The 19261-nt window shown below is 39.5% G+C and overlaps 2 protein-coding genes across 2 annotated transcripts; one reads left to right on the plus strand and one right to left on the minus strand.

Moving 5' to 3' along the window:
- Window positions 1–6429: 6429 nt before the first annotated feature.
- On the minus strand, window positions 6430–9451 carry aldh7a1 (aldehyde dehydrogenase 7 family, member A1). The gene is made up of 2 exons (XM_034530445.1): window positions 9352–9451; window positions 6430–8365 (listed from the first exon to the last, which is right to left on the minus strand). The coding sequence occupies exon 2, from the start codon at window positions 8358–8360 to the stop codon at window positions 6732–6734; it is 1629 nt and encodes a 542-aa protein (XP_034386336.1). The 5' UTR covers window positions 8361–8365; window positions 9352–9451; the 3' UTR covers window positions 6430–6731.
- Window positions 9452–9461: 10 nt separating this feature from the next.
- actl6a (actin-like 6A) lies at window positions 9462–19213 on the plus strand. The gene is made up of 14 exons (XM_034530446.1): window positions 9462–9674; window positions 10868–10944; window positions 11753–11927; window positions 13248–13348; window positions 13692–13789; window positions 13977–14071; window positions 14593–14699; window positions 15299–15388; window positions 15492–15553; window positions 16074–16188; window positions 16357–16437; window positions 16917–17012; window positions 17206–17292; window positions 18461–19213. The coding sequence occupies exons 1-14, from the start codon at window positions 9650–9652 to the stop codon at window positions 18539–18541; spliced, it is 1290 nt and encodes a 429-aa protein (XP_034386337.1). The 5' UTR covers window positions 9462–9649; the 3' UTR covers window positions 18542–19213.
- The last annotated feature ends 48 nt before the right edge of the window (window positions 19214–19261 follow it).

Below are 19261 nucleotides of genomic sequence, written 5' to 3' on the forward strand. Positions count from 1 at the left end.
ATGGCAACAGCCTACGCTAAGGGGTGCGTGGTGGTCGATAGATCGATCATTCGCATTTTCTAACCAAAATAATGCGTTATAGAATCTCGGTCTCTTTATAAATCACTTTTTATTAAAGCCAGTACTCCAAAATAATCAACAAATCAGTTTCCTTCTAGCTTGGAAACACTTCTGAAACTGGTTGTGTGCCCTACTGGTGAAATGGTACGGTCCGTCAGCCCCCTCAACAAAAAGGAACCGAATGGGATACAGGAAACAAATTTCAGACCTGTAAAGTCTGAAGTAGTAGAAGTGATCCAAGTGGACTTCACCCTTCACCTCAGATTTGCAAAGACACAATTTAGTCAATATGTACACTCTTTGATTTGGTCAAATACCAATGCAGTGAAAACAACAGGAGAGTCACGAATCCACTGTTACCGTGTTAAAGGCTGGAGGTGAGGAGGGTACAGTTGGTTGTTTAATCTATAAATGTAAAATACATTTTTAAAAGGCCTGCTGCAATTACACTGTATATGTGCCTGAAGATACAAAATCAAAGGTGGTAATGATGCAGCTATTCAAAAATAACTTTTACTTTTCTCTTTTCTTATGTCTATGTACATTAATAATGGTTGACAGGTCATTTAAATATGTCACATTAGGTTCTGTGCAATTGTGATGCCATTTTCATTAATTTTATTTTATAAACCAAACCACTGGTCAACAGTTTAATCAATGAAGGGAATAATTGTAGTAGTAGCGGTTTATCAGCCACTAATTTGATAATAATTCATTTTGGAAGTAAAAAATAAAACAAAATCCCTGGTTCCAATTTCTTAAATGTAAATATTTTCTGCTTTTCTTGATGATAGTACAGAGAAAATCTTTGGGTTTTGGACTGTTGATCGGAAAAAACAAAACATTTAAAGATGTAACCATGGACTCTGGGAATACAATCATGAATTAGATTCATGATATAAGAAAATATGAATTAGTTGCAGGCAGGAAATGCGTATCAAAGATAATCTAAGTGCTAAATCTAAGGTAAGCGACATGAATACAAAGGAATTTACAACAGAAACAGTTTCTTCTGTTGCTACACTGAAACTCAAATAATTTACATTTGATCCAATAACTAGAATACAGAAAATTGAAGATAGACCATCCACAATCTAAACTTAAAGATGTAAGGTTTGGACTGTGCCAGGAGACATCTGTGCCAAGTCTCACCCCGGCACACCACGGTTGGCCTGCAGTGGGCTCATTGAAAAGGACCTCTCCATTAGGACAGGATGAATTTTTAATAGGGCCAATGAAAGGGAGCTGTGGGATAGGCTTTTCCATATCTCTGCACGAGCCACAATCAATGGAGGGAAGATGAAAGTTGCCCAGCCCTTGGTTTCCTTTCGGAGTGGCATGTGGTCAGATTAAGTCTAATTGAATTCACTCACACAGCAGTAGTTTAGGTGTGTCCGACCAATTTCCCCCAAAACACATTATGAGGATTAGGATTAGCATGATAGCAGAAACAGAGGTTGTGGTTGGTTTGTCATCAGTGCAGCCTGGAAATTGGTAATTATTCAAATATAATACATTATTATATACAACAATGTGCAGTATGTGTTAATGGTGGCCGATGATACACAAACATGTGTTTGCCTTAACTTGTTTTAAAGATAACATAATCTTGGGTAAGTAAGAAGTCAATTCATTACATAATAGTGTTCATCCTTTCTGGATTACTGATTGATTTACAGGGACATACATTTTAAAAAAAAAATACATAAGAAGGCATCAACTCCTCTGCTCTCTGTCTATAGTGAGCAAACATACTGAATTCATTAGCCAGCTGAGAATCAGAGTCAAGGTGTCCAAATGCACATCCTTGGCCAATCAGGTCCCTTGGCCCATTGCTTGGCAACCAAAAGGAGAGGGAGGGAGCAAATTGACACTGTAAAAATAGCACATCAATAGCCTGATGTCTGAAAAAAAGAGAGAAAGACACACATGTTGGTGAGGCTATAAATAGCCTCCTGGAACAGGTACCGTGTACAGTATTGCAACTGTATTGTTGCCCATGAAAGAGACAGTTTTGCATTAATGCAAATACCGCATGGGTTGTGCAGTAATGTACAGTAGCAGTCGGCAGCTGAATGAAATCATTTAAATGTGAGGGAGGGTTTAGGGCTCTAGTTATACTGTATAGGAGCCTCAGAACTAACAACAGGTTGGCATTTGTTGACAGCAGTTTTCTTCCTCCTACTGTTTGCCATCTGATGTTTTGCATAGATGCAAAATCACAATGGCCTCATGTAGTATAATAATCAATCATTTGCGAGGACAAGTTTGCATGCTAGAGGGGATTTAGGGTTCAATGGCTTACATAAATAACTTGGATGATATGTGATCTTTTCATATTATCTCATAATTATATCTGCATATTGTTACGAGACAACGCAATGAGCTGAATGCTTTATCTAGTCTTTCCATATTATCTCGTCATTACAATGTCACATTGTTAAATAGAGTCGTACACATGTGTCCTTTGTGTCACGGAGGAGTTGAGCAAAATGAGGCCAAAGATAGATCTATCACATCCAATTCTGTTTCACAGGACTGCTCAAAAATGAGCCCAATATGTGGGTGATCAAATCAAGTGGAGATAATGGGACTTCAATTTGAAGCAGCTTCTTAATGCCTATTTTTATCTGCACGTTCCCATTTTTTGTTCACATGCGGTGATGCGCCCCGACGACCCCCATGTAATACTTCCACTGTATCAAAGGCAATTAAAAGGTGTAGAACCTTAAAAGGCTTTATCAGGGCTGTCTTATCCAACATACATCTCCCGGGGAGGCTGGCCGTTGCCAGGGTAACCCTCACAAATGGCAACTGACGTCAAGAAGGTAGGAGAAATACCAGGGAGAGCCAGAGCTGTTATGCATAATGGATTATTGAAGAAAGGGCCCTCTTGAAGAGTGCAAAGTAACTTAAAATATGCGTGCCTCGCTGGGCTCGCCACCACTCTCACTCTCTCTCTCTCTCTCTCTCTGTGTGTGTGTGTGTGTGTGTGTGTGTGTGTGTGTGTGGTGAAGAAAATAGATGTTGACAGTTTCAGGGTTTTACTTGCTGACTAGCACCACATGGGCTTGACTGGCCCAATTGAAATCATCCATCCTGAGTCAAACACTGCTGATAAACTATCTATTTAAAGGACACATTTTAATGCCGTTTTGTAATATACGTTATCTTATGCTATAGGCTGGATGTGCTGTGTCTAGATGTGAACACATTGCTGATGTTATGGTATGAAGCCTCCAAAAAAACAAACCTTTGTGTGGTGCTTAAATCAGAATGTCCGGCTACCAGCACTGCATCTACACTGAAGAGAGAGAGAGAGCTCATGCACATTAGCTATTATTATACCCAGCAGATCCTTTGTTGGTCACGTCACAGGGATCCACAGTGACATTCACGAGTAGTTGTTCAGAGGAGATCCCTTCACACCATGTATGAGTCCAGAGCGTAACTACCAGCAGTTTGCTCTGTCCTTGTGTCAGTTTCTTGTCTAATCTCTGTGCTGTTGTTGGCTCATGAGAGACTGTCACAGCTTGGTGAAGAGCTCTAATCGTTTCTGTGATAATGCCTCTCATGTTGTGTTGGAGACAGCTCAAATTCCTTGTTGTCTCACGTAGAGAATAGAATACAAATAAAATATTGTCCAGTAACATTGAATGGCATACAGCACAAAAAACATGTATAACAGAACACATGATTTATCATTACTGAAATGTTATATACATACTGTATATTAAAAAGGTAAATGCAATATTTAATATTCATAAAGACTATAATGTGACTGAAAGGCATCATGTTTTAAAGATGCAACATCATAAATGTTTCATGTCAACCTGTATTATAATCTGCTCCGAATAAAAACACCCTTGACTCATAAAATGTATATGAAAGAGTCAAATAACAGCAGAATGAGTAAGCCAGAAGTGTATAGCTTTTTGTTTCAGGAGAAGCTGCAGAGGAAATGTGCAAAGAGAAGAACTGAGAGTGTTTCAGTCTAGGGGAATCCCAAACACGTCTGTGAATGTGAGACGTAACAAGCAACATAAACCATGAACTAACATGGTCTGGGTTTTCAAAGAGATGTAAATCAAACAAGTCATGTATGGTAAAAAATAAGGAAAGGAAGTGAGGAGCAACCCTGATGTGCTAATGCCACCCATTTTATATGCCTCCCCTTACAGCTGCAACACCACCAGATGATCATTAATTTATTATTATAACAATGATTTTGACTTGACATTTTGGTGCGCAGCAGGTTCAGAGCACAAGATAAGGCATTGCCTCCTGAAAAACAAGCACAGCCCTTGATGCCGGAGCTCCTGATCAGTTTAACGAGCTCACAGCCAGAATACCACAGTCACCACTGTTTTCTCAGTTACTGTAGTTCTACAGCGGTGGCTTAACTGTTAGTTTGGGCTCCACCCATGTCCATTTTAGCTGAAATTATGCTTTTAATGCAGATTTAAGATCTTCTTTTGATGCTTTGTTAGAATAACATATTACTCCATCAGGAATATGCTTCTTTGTGCTTAACATTAATATTTTACCAAAATATACAGTTATTTTGTTGTGGTAGTGAATCATAAATTAATCCAGAGGAAACACCCGAGAAGATGTGAACTAATGCACAGCAAAAACTCGCAATTTATTCAAATAATTAAAGGTTTTCTACCTTTTTCCAGAGCAGATGAGTAGCAGAGCAAGTGGGCGTTTTCTGCTTACGTCCTAAATGGCATGGATTGTGAGTCGTACAGAGCGCTGCCGTTTCAGTTCTTCCTTTCAGCTGCGAGTGTCGATGCTGCTAGGAGGAGCAGTGAATGCAGAGAGAGAGAGACAGAGACAGAGCTGGAGTATGAGCTAGAGAGTGGGAGGGTGAGCATATGGGGGCCATGGAGAATGGTAGATGGAGTAGTATTTCTATTAAAGAGACAGAGTTTATCTCTTCAATACTATAGCGACAAATATTACAAGTAAAAAAATCTATATTTAAATTTATGGAAAATATTTAGTAATACTGTGTTCCAGGAAGGGTTCAATTCAGATCATTTTGATGTCAATCGAAGAAAAAAATCTACATTACAGTTACAGTACAGTGTAGTGCTGACAGCTACATTTAAAAGAAACAGTACAAAAAAATGTACATCCTATAAAGCATTAAAGACATATGAACCTCCTCTAAAATGAGAATCCTAAACAACAGTCCTGATTTGCTGAAGCCATTTTGACATCTCACACTAGTAAAAGTACCAGTGTAAATAATTAAATGTATGACGGCTGAATTCCATTCGGCTGCTACGGTTTCTTTGTATTGTGCATGCTGGCTCACTGTCACACTCGAATAAAACAGAGCCACCGTTAATGTTGTTAGTAACACCTGTGCTTTTCTTACTATGATAATGAAAATACCTGCTGAGAAAAAAGGCCATTGGAGCATAATGAGGGTTCCTTTGAAAATATAATCAATCTTTACATTAGAACTATTACAATCATGATTGAAACTGCCTGCCAGATCATCAATGTGTAGGTACTGTAGTACAATAGACACCTGTATGCACTACTCCTATTGCCAAATCTAATTGTAATAGAAAAATCAATAAAATCAAAAGTTTGCATGCAAGAGGAGATTTAGGGTTCAATGGCTCACATAAATAACTTGGATGATCTGTGATCCGTTCATATTATCTCAGAAATCTCATTAAAGTAGTGCAGTTTTATATCCATTTTGTCTTTTGAACTTAATTGATTACTAAATCATACACAGTACTTCAAACCAAAATGAGGCTCTGTGTAGTACCTGCAGAGGTAGCTTAACTGGTTGCAATTTTTAAGAAGTATATTTTCTTTATAAGACACAAGTAAGCAATGTATGAGGCTTTATGGTTCACCTCAGTCTGGCAAAATCAGGTATCTCTTTAAGAATTGTAACACTTTAAAAAAAAATAAAAAATCTAGCAATAACTGCATCATAATTGACTGTTTGCCTACATCGGTGGCTTTTAATTATACTCGAGTGACACATGTGAAAACTAAGGGTCATAAAAATGACCCAGCTGTAATTAATGTGCTGATATGCATGACTGATCCAAGTTTTAGAGACTAATCATCTTTATGAAGGTTTACAAAGAATAGAGCGGCCAAATTCACATGTCAACATCAAGGCATATATTTAATGATATATTGTCTGGAAAGCCCAATGAGACTGTTAAAGGGTGCTTCCGATGCAAAGTATAGTATATGAATGTGGCAAACAAAATGCATTTAGCTACTTAATGTTGATGACAAGCTTTTAAGCAGTCGTGTTGAATGCTATTTGCGATGACTGATGTAATCTAGACATGAATATAAAAAAAAAAAAAAGTCCACTCCAGGTTTTCTTCCAAAATAAAAAGGCAAGATTTATTTATTTTTACACTGTATAAAGTATCCATTACAGTCGTCTAGCACTCAAATTTACTTTTTATGTGCTAGTTGAAAAGTGCACAGCAATATTAGGGGGAAAACTATTTTAACTTTAAACAAAACAATTTTCAAACCAGGATTGATATTTGGAGCAACAGATTTGATACAGGAAAAATTATTTTGTGTTTTGTTCAAATTAAAATTGACCTTTCTGAATGCAATACCACGTCTAATTTGAAGTGTTTTCCTTTTGGGCTCCATGAAAACAACCTTCATTCAAACTTGATTCCCTGGGCCAGAGGCAGCTCCTTGCTGTAGTTTATCGTGCAGGTTGAACGCCTCATGTACTGCTTCCAGGAGTCACTGCCAGACTCTCTTCCACCTCCGGTGTGTTTCTCTCCACCAAAGGCTCCTCCGATCTCAGCTCCGCTTGTAGGAATGTTGACATTCACAATGCCGCAGTCGGATCCTTTGGGCCCGAGCCAGCGGAAAACCCGACCCATATCCTTGGTGAAGATGCTGCTGGACAGACCCTGCTGGACCTCGTTGTTCCATGCAAACGCCTCCTCTTCTGTCTTGAACTTGAGGACATACAGTATGGGAACAAAGGTTTCGGTATGGACAATGGGAGCATCGTGAGCCAGCCCTGTGATGATAGTGGGCTCCACGTAATTTCCAGGTCGGTCTATCACCTTTCCTCCGCAGACCACAGTGCCACCCTGCTGCTTGGCCTGCTCAATAGCTGCCAGATACTGATCCACAGCTTGTTTGGTGTGCAGAGGCCCGTAAAGGGTGGTGGGATCCCAGGGGTCTCCGATGCGGACTTGTTTGTAGGCCTTGGTGACCCTCTCAACCACTGCGTCATGAAGACTCTCGTGCAGCATCAGCCTCCTAGTTGTGGTGCAGCGTTGACCAGCGGTTCCCACAGATGCAAAGACGGCAGAGGGTACCACAAGATTCAGGTCAGCATCCTCAAACACAATGATCGCATTGTTTCCACCGAGCTCCAGCAGCTTACGACCGAACCTGTCCTGCACCATCATGGCCACCATCTTGCCAACATGGGTGCTACCAGTGAACGACACCAGATCCACTCTCTCATCCTTCGCCATGGCTGTGCCAATATCGGCACCTCCGCAGGTCATGGAGCAGATGGCACCGGGCAGGTTGTTCTGTTCCAGCACCTCAGCCACAATCTTGGAAACTGCCACACTTGTGAGAGGTGTGGTTGGAGCTCCTTTCCAGAGGCAGACATTGCCGCAGGTCAGCGCGATGGCATTGTTCCAGCCGTACACAGCCACGGGAAAATTAAAGGCTGTGATGATGCCGACGAGACCGACTGGGTTCCACTGTTCGATCAGAGCATGGCCTGGTCTCTCTGAAGGCAGCATGGGCCCGCCAATCATTCTTGACAGACCAACAGCATAATCACAGACATCAACGTATTCCTGAACCTCTCCCACTCCCTCAACATAGATTTTACCCATTTCTAGAGCCACCAGGCTACCGAGGACTTTAATCTTCTTTCTAAGTGCATCTCCGATCTGCCTTACAATCTCTCCTCTTTTGGGAGCTGGAATATCTGCCCACATCTTCCAAGCCTCCCTCGTCTTCTGGACAGTTTCTTCATACTCCGCCATGGTTGCCTGGGTTACTCTGGCAATTGGCTCATTGTTGGCGGGGCAGTATGAAGTGATGACCTCCCCGCTGCCTCCCCAGCTCCCATTGTAAACGCCAGGGTTGTCTTCAGACAGGCCCAAATCCTTCAGCCAGGAGTATTTGGGCTGGCTGATGAGGAGACCTGACATGGCTGCTGACTGCTGGCAGTGGACAGTAACAAATGTTTGTCTTAAGAGGAGCCTGCGGTGCCGGGCAAAGATCAGAGTGAGGCAGCGCTGCATGGGTGCTGGAAGTAAATAAAGTAAAACATTATTTTATCAAGTTTACTTAGATAACTTAATACATTTTGAATGATATCTTACATAAATGTATGTTATTCAACAAATCCATTTAATTGACTTCATTTCAGCTCCAATTTTGGCAACTGCTTTTTGCAAGGTCAGGAGTTAACTTTAAATTTCAAAGTAATATATAACTTGAAGTTGATTATTAAACTGGATTACAGGCCAGTGCAGGACACACTGAACAGGCGCTCCACCGAATGAAGACAGTCAACAGGTGTTGACCAGAGACCAGCAAATACAAAAATAAATTAGAACTCCTCCATAAATGTATATATTTACAGAAAACACATACAGTTTTGGGACATTGTTATTGAGTTGATTGATTTATTAGTTTATTGATAGACACGATTAATCTGCAAACATTTTGATTATCGGTTATGCATTTATAATTGACTGAGAGTGAATATCCCTGAAGATATGCGTATCATTCAAAATAGTCTACGGGTTACTTAACCATAGCTTTCCTCAGACTTGCACTTCATGTCCAGTAAATTACTCAACCATATCCAACATGCGCTTGCGCAAGTAACCCCACTTGTGACAACCACGAGGCTGTCGAAACGTAAACTTATTTATTTATATATATATATATATATATATATATATATATATATATATATATAAATAAAAAGGAGACCTTTGTAACCAACAAGACAGCCGAATGTAGGCCAACACAATCATTTCAGCTTTACATTTGTGAGACAGTTATCAGTATGTCCGTGTTGCAACTTTAACAGCATGAAGTTCACATGTTCGCCGAGATCAGCGTCAATGTTTAGTCTAAACGACCGCGACTCAAGGTCCTGCGGTTACTCTCACTGACATCACCACGCATTAATGAAACCTAATCTTACACCGTTATCTGCAGATCACTTTTTGAATGATCAAACGTAAGTTTATGTTACTTATGTATCAGTATTTCACTCACGTTGATAGAAAGTGCGGAGGGCCACGTCCACTCTTGAGTATGGAGGTACTTGCAGTCACGACAGTCGCTTGATGTTTCCGGCACACTCGCTTTATGTTTTCCGGCACAGCTGAAACGGAAGTACTGATGTTGTGCTGCACTCTGATTGGACAGCCGCTTCGACGCAGTGTGGCGCCTGCTTTGTGAGATTGATCCATGCTAACACAATTCCCTTTGTTGTGATTAACCGTTTAACGGTTGTGATTCTGCTGTAATAATTTTTTTTATCAAGAAAGTTGTCGTTGAGATCATCTAGAGGATGAGCGGCGGAGTGTATGGAGGCGGTGAGTGAGCTCTCGTGGAATAAAACCAAACTGTTGTCCACGTTGTTCTGTAGCTTTAGCCAGCTTTATAGTTAGCTAGTTATGCTAGCTGTGCTAACGTTTAAGTCTCGCGGGAGAGTAGAGCTTCGCTAGCATCTTTAGATCGGCACGCGTTTAAGAATATGTGCATTTGTGAACACTTTCCGTGCGTCATCTGACTGAGTTTTATGTGTTGATGCAACACCTAGCTGTGTAACTCTGTTACCGACTAGCGAGGTAGCTAGCAGGGAAATGAATGAAAGTGGGTTTGGCGAACTCATGTAACGTTACAGTCTAGTTATTATAGCTTTCTCGGATTTGGAGATGCACGTTTCCACTTTTATTTAGCTTAAAAGGGCAACGTTATATTTACTTGAAGTACTCTTTTCCCTCTTTCCTTAGTTTAATATATCTAAGATATAACTGCTGCTGCTCTGTGTGCTTTATTATGCCATTCATGTCGTTATTGATAGTAACGTTAACCATCAACTATAATTTAATTAGCATTTAGAAACGTAATACTTGTGCTTGCTTTAAGTAGCTTTATTACAATATCATTATAACGTCACATAGTTTACGGTAGCAGATCTGAGCAAAATCCAGTAGAACAGTCTGTGTATCTAAGTAAATTGCAGTGTATACAACATACAACTTAATACAAGTGCCACTTTAGTGATTGGTATCTTCACACCACATATTTCATTTTCTTAAAGTAACGTTAGAAGATTTTTATTGTACAAAAGGTAAAAGTATCAGCTTTTTATATTTGTACTTTATGTGGCATACTATAAGGAAAGATCACAAAAATGGTAATCCCATTAATAACAATACTGGAAGAACTGAATACTAGACAAGCTTTCTCAAGCTGACCTCTGCCAGTGACTTAGCAGACGGCTAGGTATAAATATCTGATGTTTAAAAAAAAAAAAAAACTTTTTGTGCAAGCTTTATGGAAAGATTTTTTGTTTTTTTTGTCTTAGGGATATTCTTTAAAAGAACTGCTCAATTCAATGAAAAAACTCAAATATTTTGCAGAGTGTAACATGTAATTTTAACCCAGAAACCCAAACTGTTATTGAGTTTTTCCAAGATCTGTACAGCACTTGTTAAGGAAGGTAACTATGCTAATGATTGATCATTTATTGCTGTTTTTAATTAAACTCTCATTTTTGCAGACGAGGTGGGAGCTCTGGTGTTCGACATTGGCTCATACACTGTAAGAGCTGGCTACGCAGGAGAAGACTGTCCCAAGGTAAGTGGATCACACAAATGACCTGATTAACTATGGGTATTTTTTTCCTATGTGCATCTTCATCTTCCCCTCCGGGTGTTTGATAATGTCAAGAAATGAGGGCTATCACCCTGGAGACAGACGACATACATTTAGTTCAGATTGTTCTGATGGGCTTGCTTGGTTTTGATTCATCTGTGTTTTATGTGGAGATCTCGATTGTGTAAATATTAGTTTGGTAAGAGAAATGTCAAAGATGAACACAGATGCCCATTATCAAATTCATCTATGTAATCTCTGTAATACTTTCCATGTGCAAATACCACATTATGATAAGCCCTGGTCATCACCTGTAATGAGAGTTGGTTCTGGAAGAATGGACATGTCAGAGCAGGAAAAACACAGGTAGCATAAAATGAATGATGGCTAAATTCCATTTAGCTGCTTCAGTTCCAGGGTCTTGGTATTGTGCGGGCTAGCTTACTGTCACGCCGTCAATGCTTACTGGAACACCCAAATAGAACACAGCCATTTAATGTTATTAGTAACACCCTTGCTTTTCTTGCTATTACTTAAGTCAGACATTGTGTATGCAAGATGAATCAGTCAGTACATGCCAAATCATTACAGAGTGAAGCCAGGTACTTTTGAGCATTTCAAAACTACTGTACTCTGTATCTTTTTAAAAGTCAGATGAGCATGGCCTGACCTTTAGTTTCTCAGTCAGTGTTTGGGTTGATCTGATAAAGGTTTTATAGAATTTCTTATGATTGACATTGCAAAATGTCTTGACCTGTATTGTGATGTGATTTGTTTCGGCTCGGTTCAGGCGGACTTCCCCACTGTGATAGGTGTGACCATTGACCGAGAGGATGGCAGCACGCCCATGGAGACAGATGGTGAAAAGAGCAAGCAGAGTGGCACCAACTATTATATTGATACCAACCAGCTGAGGGTACCCAGGGAGAGCATGGAGGTCATGTCTCCGCTCAAGAATGGCATGAGTGAGTGCATTTTGTCTGTTTTTGTTTCAATGTATTCAAAGCCAAAGAACGTTTAGATTTTTAACTGCCATGTTATTGTTTAGTAAACATGCCTGTTTAAAAAATTGACAATGCTGAAATATGTCTGCATTTACAACCCATATGAACATAAATGGGTTGTGTGTGACTGCATGACCCTGTTTTTTGTCATAGTCTGTGACGTAAACTCCAACACTGAATATTTATAATCCTGTCTGCGTGAACATAATCCATAATTAGTCTGTTAGCCTGACAGCCGAGTTTGTAGATGAACTCGTCACAACCCTGAGTGCCGTTCATCATGAATATTAATGAGATTATTTGAAGACCAAGGCAACTCATGATGAGCTCTCCCATCGAGTGTCCTTTTGGTGGAAAGTGGTCTTGGGTGAACCACCATGTCTGCTTGACAGTGATCATATTTCCCATCCTCTCTTGTACTTGTCTGTCGTGCATGTGTTTGACATTCAACGCCAGCTGTGGGTCTCATGTCCGAGCTGTTTTTGGAGCTTAAATTGAACTTTTAATTATCACTTTTGCATCATGGATTATTTTCCCATGTATTGGCTCAGTTTCAATCACCGATTTCCAACTTTCTTTCTTCTCTCCCCCGTTTTCTGTATATTGTTTTCCTTACATCTGTTCAAATTTTCCTTAACTATATTGTGTTTCTCAATTTGACAACAATTATTTAAAGTTAGTTTTCTAAATTGTTGTACATTAATTTCCTCTATTAGCCAATCAGGTATTTTCAAGCCAAGCCAAAATTCTCTGTGCAATTGTGTTTGATTTCTGACAGCAAAAGTGAAACGAGCACTCCGGTGCACTGACCTAGCTGATGATGCTCATCAGAATCTGGTCCAGTGGAGTTTGGCTGTGAGGCTATTTAGAGACGAGTGTGACACCAATCTTAATTGCAGCAGAACAGCATTGTGGGACTCCAGGCTCCCTCAGAGGGCTGACCTGGAACATTGGTGCCCGATGCTAAATTTCTATCTTAAAAAAATCTGCGTCGCTCTATTTTCTCCACCATCTGACCCATCAATTGTGATGACGATGATAGATACAAACATTTTGTGACGTTGATTTTTTTTTTTAGGCCTAAAGCCATAAATATAGTAACAACATATCTTGAGAATATACATAGTTGCAATCTGATTTTCTAAAACTAGATGAGGTATTTTGAACAAATTTCATCATGTTTAAGCACAGATTGTTGTTATCTCCTGTATAATAGACACAAATTATGTGATTTGACATTTAACAAACCATGTTGTGTTTTCTTTTCGGCTTCTTTTCCAGTTGAGGACTGGGACAGTTTCCAGGCCATTTTGGATCACACCTACAAGATGCACTTCAAGTCTGAACCCAGCCTGCATCCAGTGCTCATGTCAGAAGCATCGGTGAGTTAGCATTTTGTACGAGCTAGAGCCTGAACAACAGCTGGGAGCTACATATCCTGTGATTGCACCATGCTAAACAGTATTCACACCATTTTAATTTATCAGTAAACAGAGAAATGGTGGCAGATTTAAAGTCCTGTTCTGTTTTAGAATATTAACATGTTCAATTCTCATAGTGAGCTTTTTGAGATGCTGTTTGTTTTTAGCAGTAATCCACATATGATGAGGTGAGGGTTTGTATTTAAGAGCTGAAGTGTCTTCATCACGTAACGAAGAAACTCAGTAGTTTGTGTTGTACTGTCGCTAATCTGTTGTGGGCCTATTTTCGGTTTTGTGTCCGCAGTGGAACACACGAGCGAAACGTGAGAAACTGACAGAGCTGATGTTTGAACATTACAACATTCCTGCCTTCTTCCTCTGCAAATCTGCTGTGCTATCTGCGTATCCTTTACTACCACTTTGTCCAGAAGAGGATGGGAGACAAAGCTGATCTGAGTCTCTTGGTTTTTCCATTAAATGTCTGAAAATGCTCAGAGTACTGTTTCTCTGTTTGTAAAGTCTGTTGAACCAGTACTGTATCTGTTATGTGTTGAACTGGGTTACAATTCCTTTACTCTGAGCGTCTAAGCTTTGCCAATGGGCGGTCTACAAGCTTGGTCCTGGACAGCGGCGCCACACACACCACAGCAATTCCAGTGCATGATGGCTACGTCCTGCAGCAAGGTATTATCCTAAATCATTCACCACTAATCGATAATTTACTTTGTTTACATAGTAACTGGCCACCTAAAATGAGTAATAGAATATGTATAATGCATGTGTTATCTTCTTTGATTTAATGAGGCCATCTGCTGGTTGGAGCTTGCATCTCAGCCCATCAAGCCAGTTGTTTCCACAAATGTTATTACAAGCTTCTGTTGTCGTCATGAACAGTAATTCTCAGTAACCCATCACGTTTCGAAATATCTTCGTCTGTCCAAATGCTGCCTGATTTAAATCGTTTTTTTCCCCAGATGAAACTAAATTATGTTGTAAAACTCCAACAATGCTTTTTGATACGAAGCAAACCACAGAGTCTGAGCTGCAATGAAACAGGAGATTGCTAATTCATTAAAGGCACATCAAGAGATTTATCAAGTTGAGCAAGTTTCAAACAATGTGTGTGGACTTGCTGATAAATATGTAAAAATGGTAGAGATTTACTGTTTTCCTTGTAGTCATGTGTTTTTTATTCTCTCTGACAGGCATTGTCAAATCGCCCCTGGCTGGAGACTTTATGAGCATGCAGTGTAGGGAGCTTTTTCAAGATTTAAATGTTGAAATAATCCCCCCGTACATGATTGCATCAAAGGTAAGATAACACTATTGTAGAGCATCTTATTTCAGTGTTTCACAGGTGGAACAGTACATTTTAAATAATCTAGTAGAAAAATGTGGGATATATTGCTCCAGCCGGAAAACAGTTAACCGTTAAGTTGTTGTGTTTTATTGCACATGTAAGTGGCATTGGGATTCAGGATAGGTGAAGATGGTGTCTTACAAATCATCTTGAATGGACAAATGTGTATTTAATAATGCAAAGTTGTGTTTTGAATGTTATGATAAAAACATCCATACAGTGGTGTAAAGAAATATTTTTTTCCTGCTATCGTATGAATTGATTTCCAATGTTGCCTCTAAATCTGATGAACTGGCTGTTAAAATACGTAACGGTTATAGCATATTTACTACCTAAAATGTCTGTGTTTAGGTTGTGTGATCATATCTCTGTTCACTCTAGGATTTACATACATATTAAAAAACAAAAACAGTATGCACTGAATCTTCCTGGCCCAAAGATGGACTAGGAAGATTTAACTAAACTCTTTATTGTGCGTTATGTGCCTACACAGTCTTATTGCCATCTTCCTTCATACCAGACAATGTCAACCACAGTGTTTGTCATTACAGGATGGAGTGCGAGAGGCATCACCGGCCAGCTGGAAGAAAAAAGAGAAACTACCTCAAGTCACGCGCTCATGGCACAACTACATGTGTAATGTAAGCAGCAAACTCTAAAAAACCTTTGTTGACCTTGTAGTAATGAAGGAATGTATTGTGTTTGGTTGAATGTCTGCCAACTTGTCTTTCTTAATATTTGCAGTGTGTGATCCAGGACTTCCAGGCATCTGTGTTGCAGGTGTCAGACTCGCCATATGATGAACAGTAAGGGCATTATTTGCAACTTAATATGAATCTGACATTAACGTAGACATTATCTTTTACTTTAACCCTCAGCTTATGTGGAGGTTTGTAAAAGTAAACTTCTTCTGAAAAGTTCAAATCTGAGTTGCACACCAAAATAAATAACGTACACACATGTTTGACTTAACTAGACTGGCATATACCCATGTGCAGAATTATTTGGTTGAGCAAGAAAGCTGAATGGAAATCCTGCATACTGCTGTTGGAAAACACAACTCACACTTCATTTGAACCAACATTTGGGTTTCAAGTGAACCTTTCACATTATTGTGATGTAAAAACATTACTGCAATCTTCAAATTATGTTGCCATAAATATTTCACATAAGATTTTCTGTGAAATTCAAGTTAGTATGTGCTCGTTATTATCAATTTCATTTAGACAACATTTCTATGTATCACGATATCTCTATTTGATTGAAAGTCAAATAATTGTCATATTGTAAAATCGCCCAGCCCTACTCAGTGTTCTCTCTCATCAGGGTTGCTGCACAGATGCCCACAGTGCATTATGAGCTGCCCAACGGCTACAACTGTGACTTTGGGGCTGAGAGGCTGAAGATCCCAGAGGGGCTGTTTGACCCCTCTAATGCCAAGGTGTGTTATTAATATTTAGCGAACAGGGAAGACAAAATAGCTAAATATGCTGCCGAAAGCTCTGGCATGAAAAGTTGTTTAAACCGTCCCGATGTTTTGCTTTTTATGTGTAATGAAATAGTTTTATAAAAATGTAATTAAATGATGTTGTTTGTTTGATCACTTCAGGGACTGTCTGGAAACACCATGTTGGGGGTTGGCCATGTGGTGACGACCAGCGTGGGAATGTGTGACATCGACATCCGGCCGGTGATTATCAACTTGCTTTAAACAGGGGTTACACATGTTTTTGGTGTCTAAAATATGTTTTTCTGTTCTTTAAGACGCTGGAGTTTAAGTTTTATCCATTCAAATTAGGCTCTTAATTGGAATACATTTCAAATGACTGAATGGGTAAAGATGTCTTGCTTAATTTTGTTGACGATAAATTTCGCCATGTAGACCAATCATAAAAGTTCAGTTTTAGGTCAACCTGCACCTTCAAATAAAACGGTTTCTTGCATTTTCATTTATTTGTTCTGTCCGGTAGTATTTAAAAAATAAATAAATACCATGCAGGAATTCACTGACTTAAGCATATATACCATGGCTGTTGCAGGCTAATTGGGCACGCCCAAAAAAATATGTACACACGTTTTGGTAAAGAATTAATTCCTTGTTACTGTATTCAGCATGGCTTTAAAAAAAATGAACCTTAATTTGCTGAACCTTTTGACTTTGTGACTCAGGGTCTATATGGCAGTGTGGTGGTGACCGGAGGAAACACGCTCATTCAGGGCTTCACAGACAGACTGAACAGAGAACTCTCCCAGAAAACCCCTCCGGTGAGTTGATGCCAGCCCCTCCTCCGAACACATTATTAGTCAATGATAGACTGCAGCTAAATCTGAAATTAAATTAACATGAAACATATTGATTTGCGCACACAATTTCTTATGTGGTCTGATAATTTACATACATCCCGTAACACTGCGATATTTCATGCCAAAGTTTAACACGTTTGTCTGTGATTTGCAGAGCATGAGGCTGAAGCTGATAGCCAACAACACTACAGTGGAGCGCCGGTTCAGTGCCTGGATAGGAGGCTCCATCCTGGCATCACTCGTAAGGACACAAAGCAGATTAAACTGTTATCAAAATGTCTACAGGTTTTTAATCGTTATTACATTAGTTCTTGAGGTAAAGAAACTGGTCTCTCACACACTGATGGGATTTAAAGCAACAACTCCAAAGCTGGAGGCTACCACTAGTGAATGTCTGTCGAGGAGCACCATAGCATTCATACCAAAAATTTAAAGGTGTAATGTGGGAAATCTGGACCGAATTTTTGTTTAAAACATTCAAAGAATGAACGAACATTATTATCAGAATGTGAAGTAACAATGTTGACATTATGTCAAAAACATTTCTGTATTGTGTTGTTGAGCTATCGACTGAAATGAGCATGCTAGCTGCGACCCATCCTGTCTTGTCATACCACTTAGTAGTACCTGAAGAGGCGATAGTGAGTATCTGCCCTCAGTACATCAGAAGATGAAGAAATGGAGCTAAAAAGAGCAGGCGGCAACCTCAGTCTGAAAAGTTAAGCCAATGCTGAAGTGCTTTAAACTTGCATTCTTTCGAATAGCCAGCAGGGAGTCAGATTGTATAGAAGTCTATGAGAAAGACCCTACTTCTCACTTGATTTATTACCTCAGTAAACATAAGTTTATGGTAGTTTCAAGTCTTTAATACGGCACCATGTTTATTTGGTAAAAAATGGTCCCATTTAGAGTCAAATAGACCATAAAGCAGAGTAGGCTTTATGGCGTGGCTACCTTGCGACGGGTTGCTTCCACAATGTGTCTGGTTTGGCAGTTGACCATGTTTTTATCTAACAAATTTAACATTTTTACAATGTGTTTATTAAAGTTAATGGTATCTTATTCCGCAGCTCCACCCATTCGTGTCGCTTCTGGTTGCAAAAACCAAGACTCTTAAAAACGACAGTCCACAAGCCACTGGGTGATGTCACAGTGACTACGTGCACCAGGGCTTGTCCTGAATTGACAGGGTCCGTGAACAATTTAATTAGTTGATTGGATTAAATTGGCTGTTTAAAAACATTTCTTTAAAATGTGGGTCCTTGTTACCTGTAATTTGATAAAGCGGTGGCAAAATGCACATGTTCTGTAATCACACAGCCACTTTGCTTAACAGCTGTGTGTGTGTGTGTGTGCGTGTACTTTTATCCTGATTTAAGGAAACTAAACATGTTTTCTGTGTCTGCCAGGGAACCTTCCAGCAGATGTGGATCTCCAAACAGGAGTATGAGGAGGGAGGAAAGCAGTGTGTAGACAGGAAGTGCCCTTGATTCTACACCCAACCCACTCCATCACCGTCTTCGCCACAAGCTCAACATCACGAGTTGACCCTCTCTGGCCCTGGACACAGGAACACCCACTGATGATCACTCTTGTTTTGTATGATTTGTTTTTTAAAAAGTAGTTTGTCAATATGCCACCTGTCTTGGATTTATTGTGAAAATCAGACAAACATTTACAAAGTAAACTGTCACTATGATGAAAGATGGTTTGAGTTCCATTGTCTGTCATTACAGTTAAGTCTGTTGCCTTATTTTTTGATCAGTTTAGTGGAAACCTTGCATTCTGGTGGCGACAGAAGCTTGAATTGTCCATGTCTTTTCTCCCACTTCAGACATGGTCCGACATGTCCTGAGGATCATTAAATGTCAGTCCATAGGTCCAAAATCAAGTTTTTGATCGCAATGAGAAAAACACATGAGAAACAATTTGCTCTGAAAGGTTTCTACCGAATACTGACACGGTAAAATTTGGGTTTTGTGTATTTGGAGGAACGACCTTACAGTTCTGTGAATCATTTCTTCTGTTCATAAGTCTTTTTGTGTAGTCAGTAAACTCGGAGGCAAAAAACAGCTCTTGCCTCTGCTTATTTGTGTCAATGGAAATAAATTGGTATTTAATTTTCATTTTGTTAAATGTGATAAAAGTACACGTTTGTATAACTTTTACATGTACATGGTTATTTTAATTTATAGGGGTGTCTTGTATTA

The sequence above is a fragment of the Cyclopterus lumpus genome, chromosome 4 (genome assembly GCF_009769545.1).
Source record: "Cyclopterus lumpus isolate fCycLum1 chromosome 4, fCycLum1.pri, whole genome shotgun sequence".
NCBI lineage: Eukaryota > Metazoa > Chordata > Actinopteri > Perciformes > Cyclopteridae > Cyclopterus > Cyclopterus lumpus.

Excerpts from the sequence above, each read along its gene's own strand:
- aldh7a1 (XM_034530445.1), bottom strand. The coding sequence starts at position 8,360 with ATGCAGCGCTGCCTCACTCTGATCTTTGCCCGGCACCGCAGGCTCCTC.
- actl6a (XM_034530446.1), top strand. The coding sequence starts at position 9,650 with ATGAGCGGCGGAGTGTATGGAGGCG. Across the intron at positions 9,675-10,867 it reads CGGCGGAGTGTATGGAGGCG|ACGAGGTGGGAGCTCTGGTG; the intron begins GTGAGTGAGCTC and ends TCATTTTTGCAG. Across the intron at positions 16,189-16,356 it reads TTGACCCCTCTAATGCCAAG|GGACTGTCTGGAAACACCAT; the intron begins GTGTGTTATTAA and ends TGATCACTTCAG.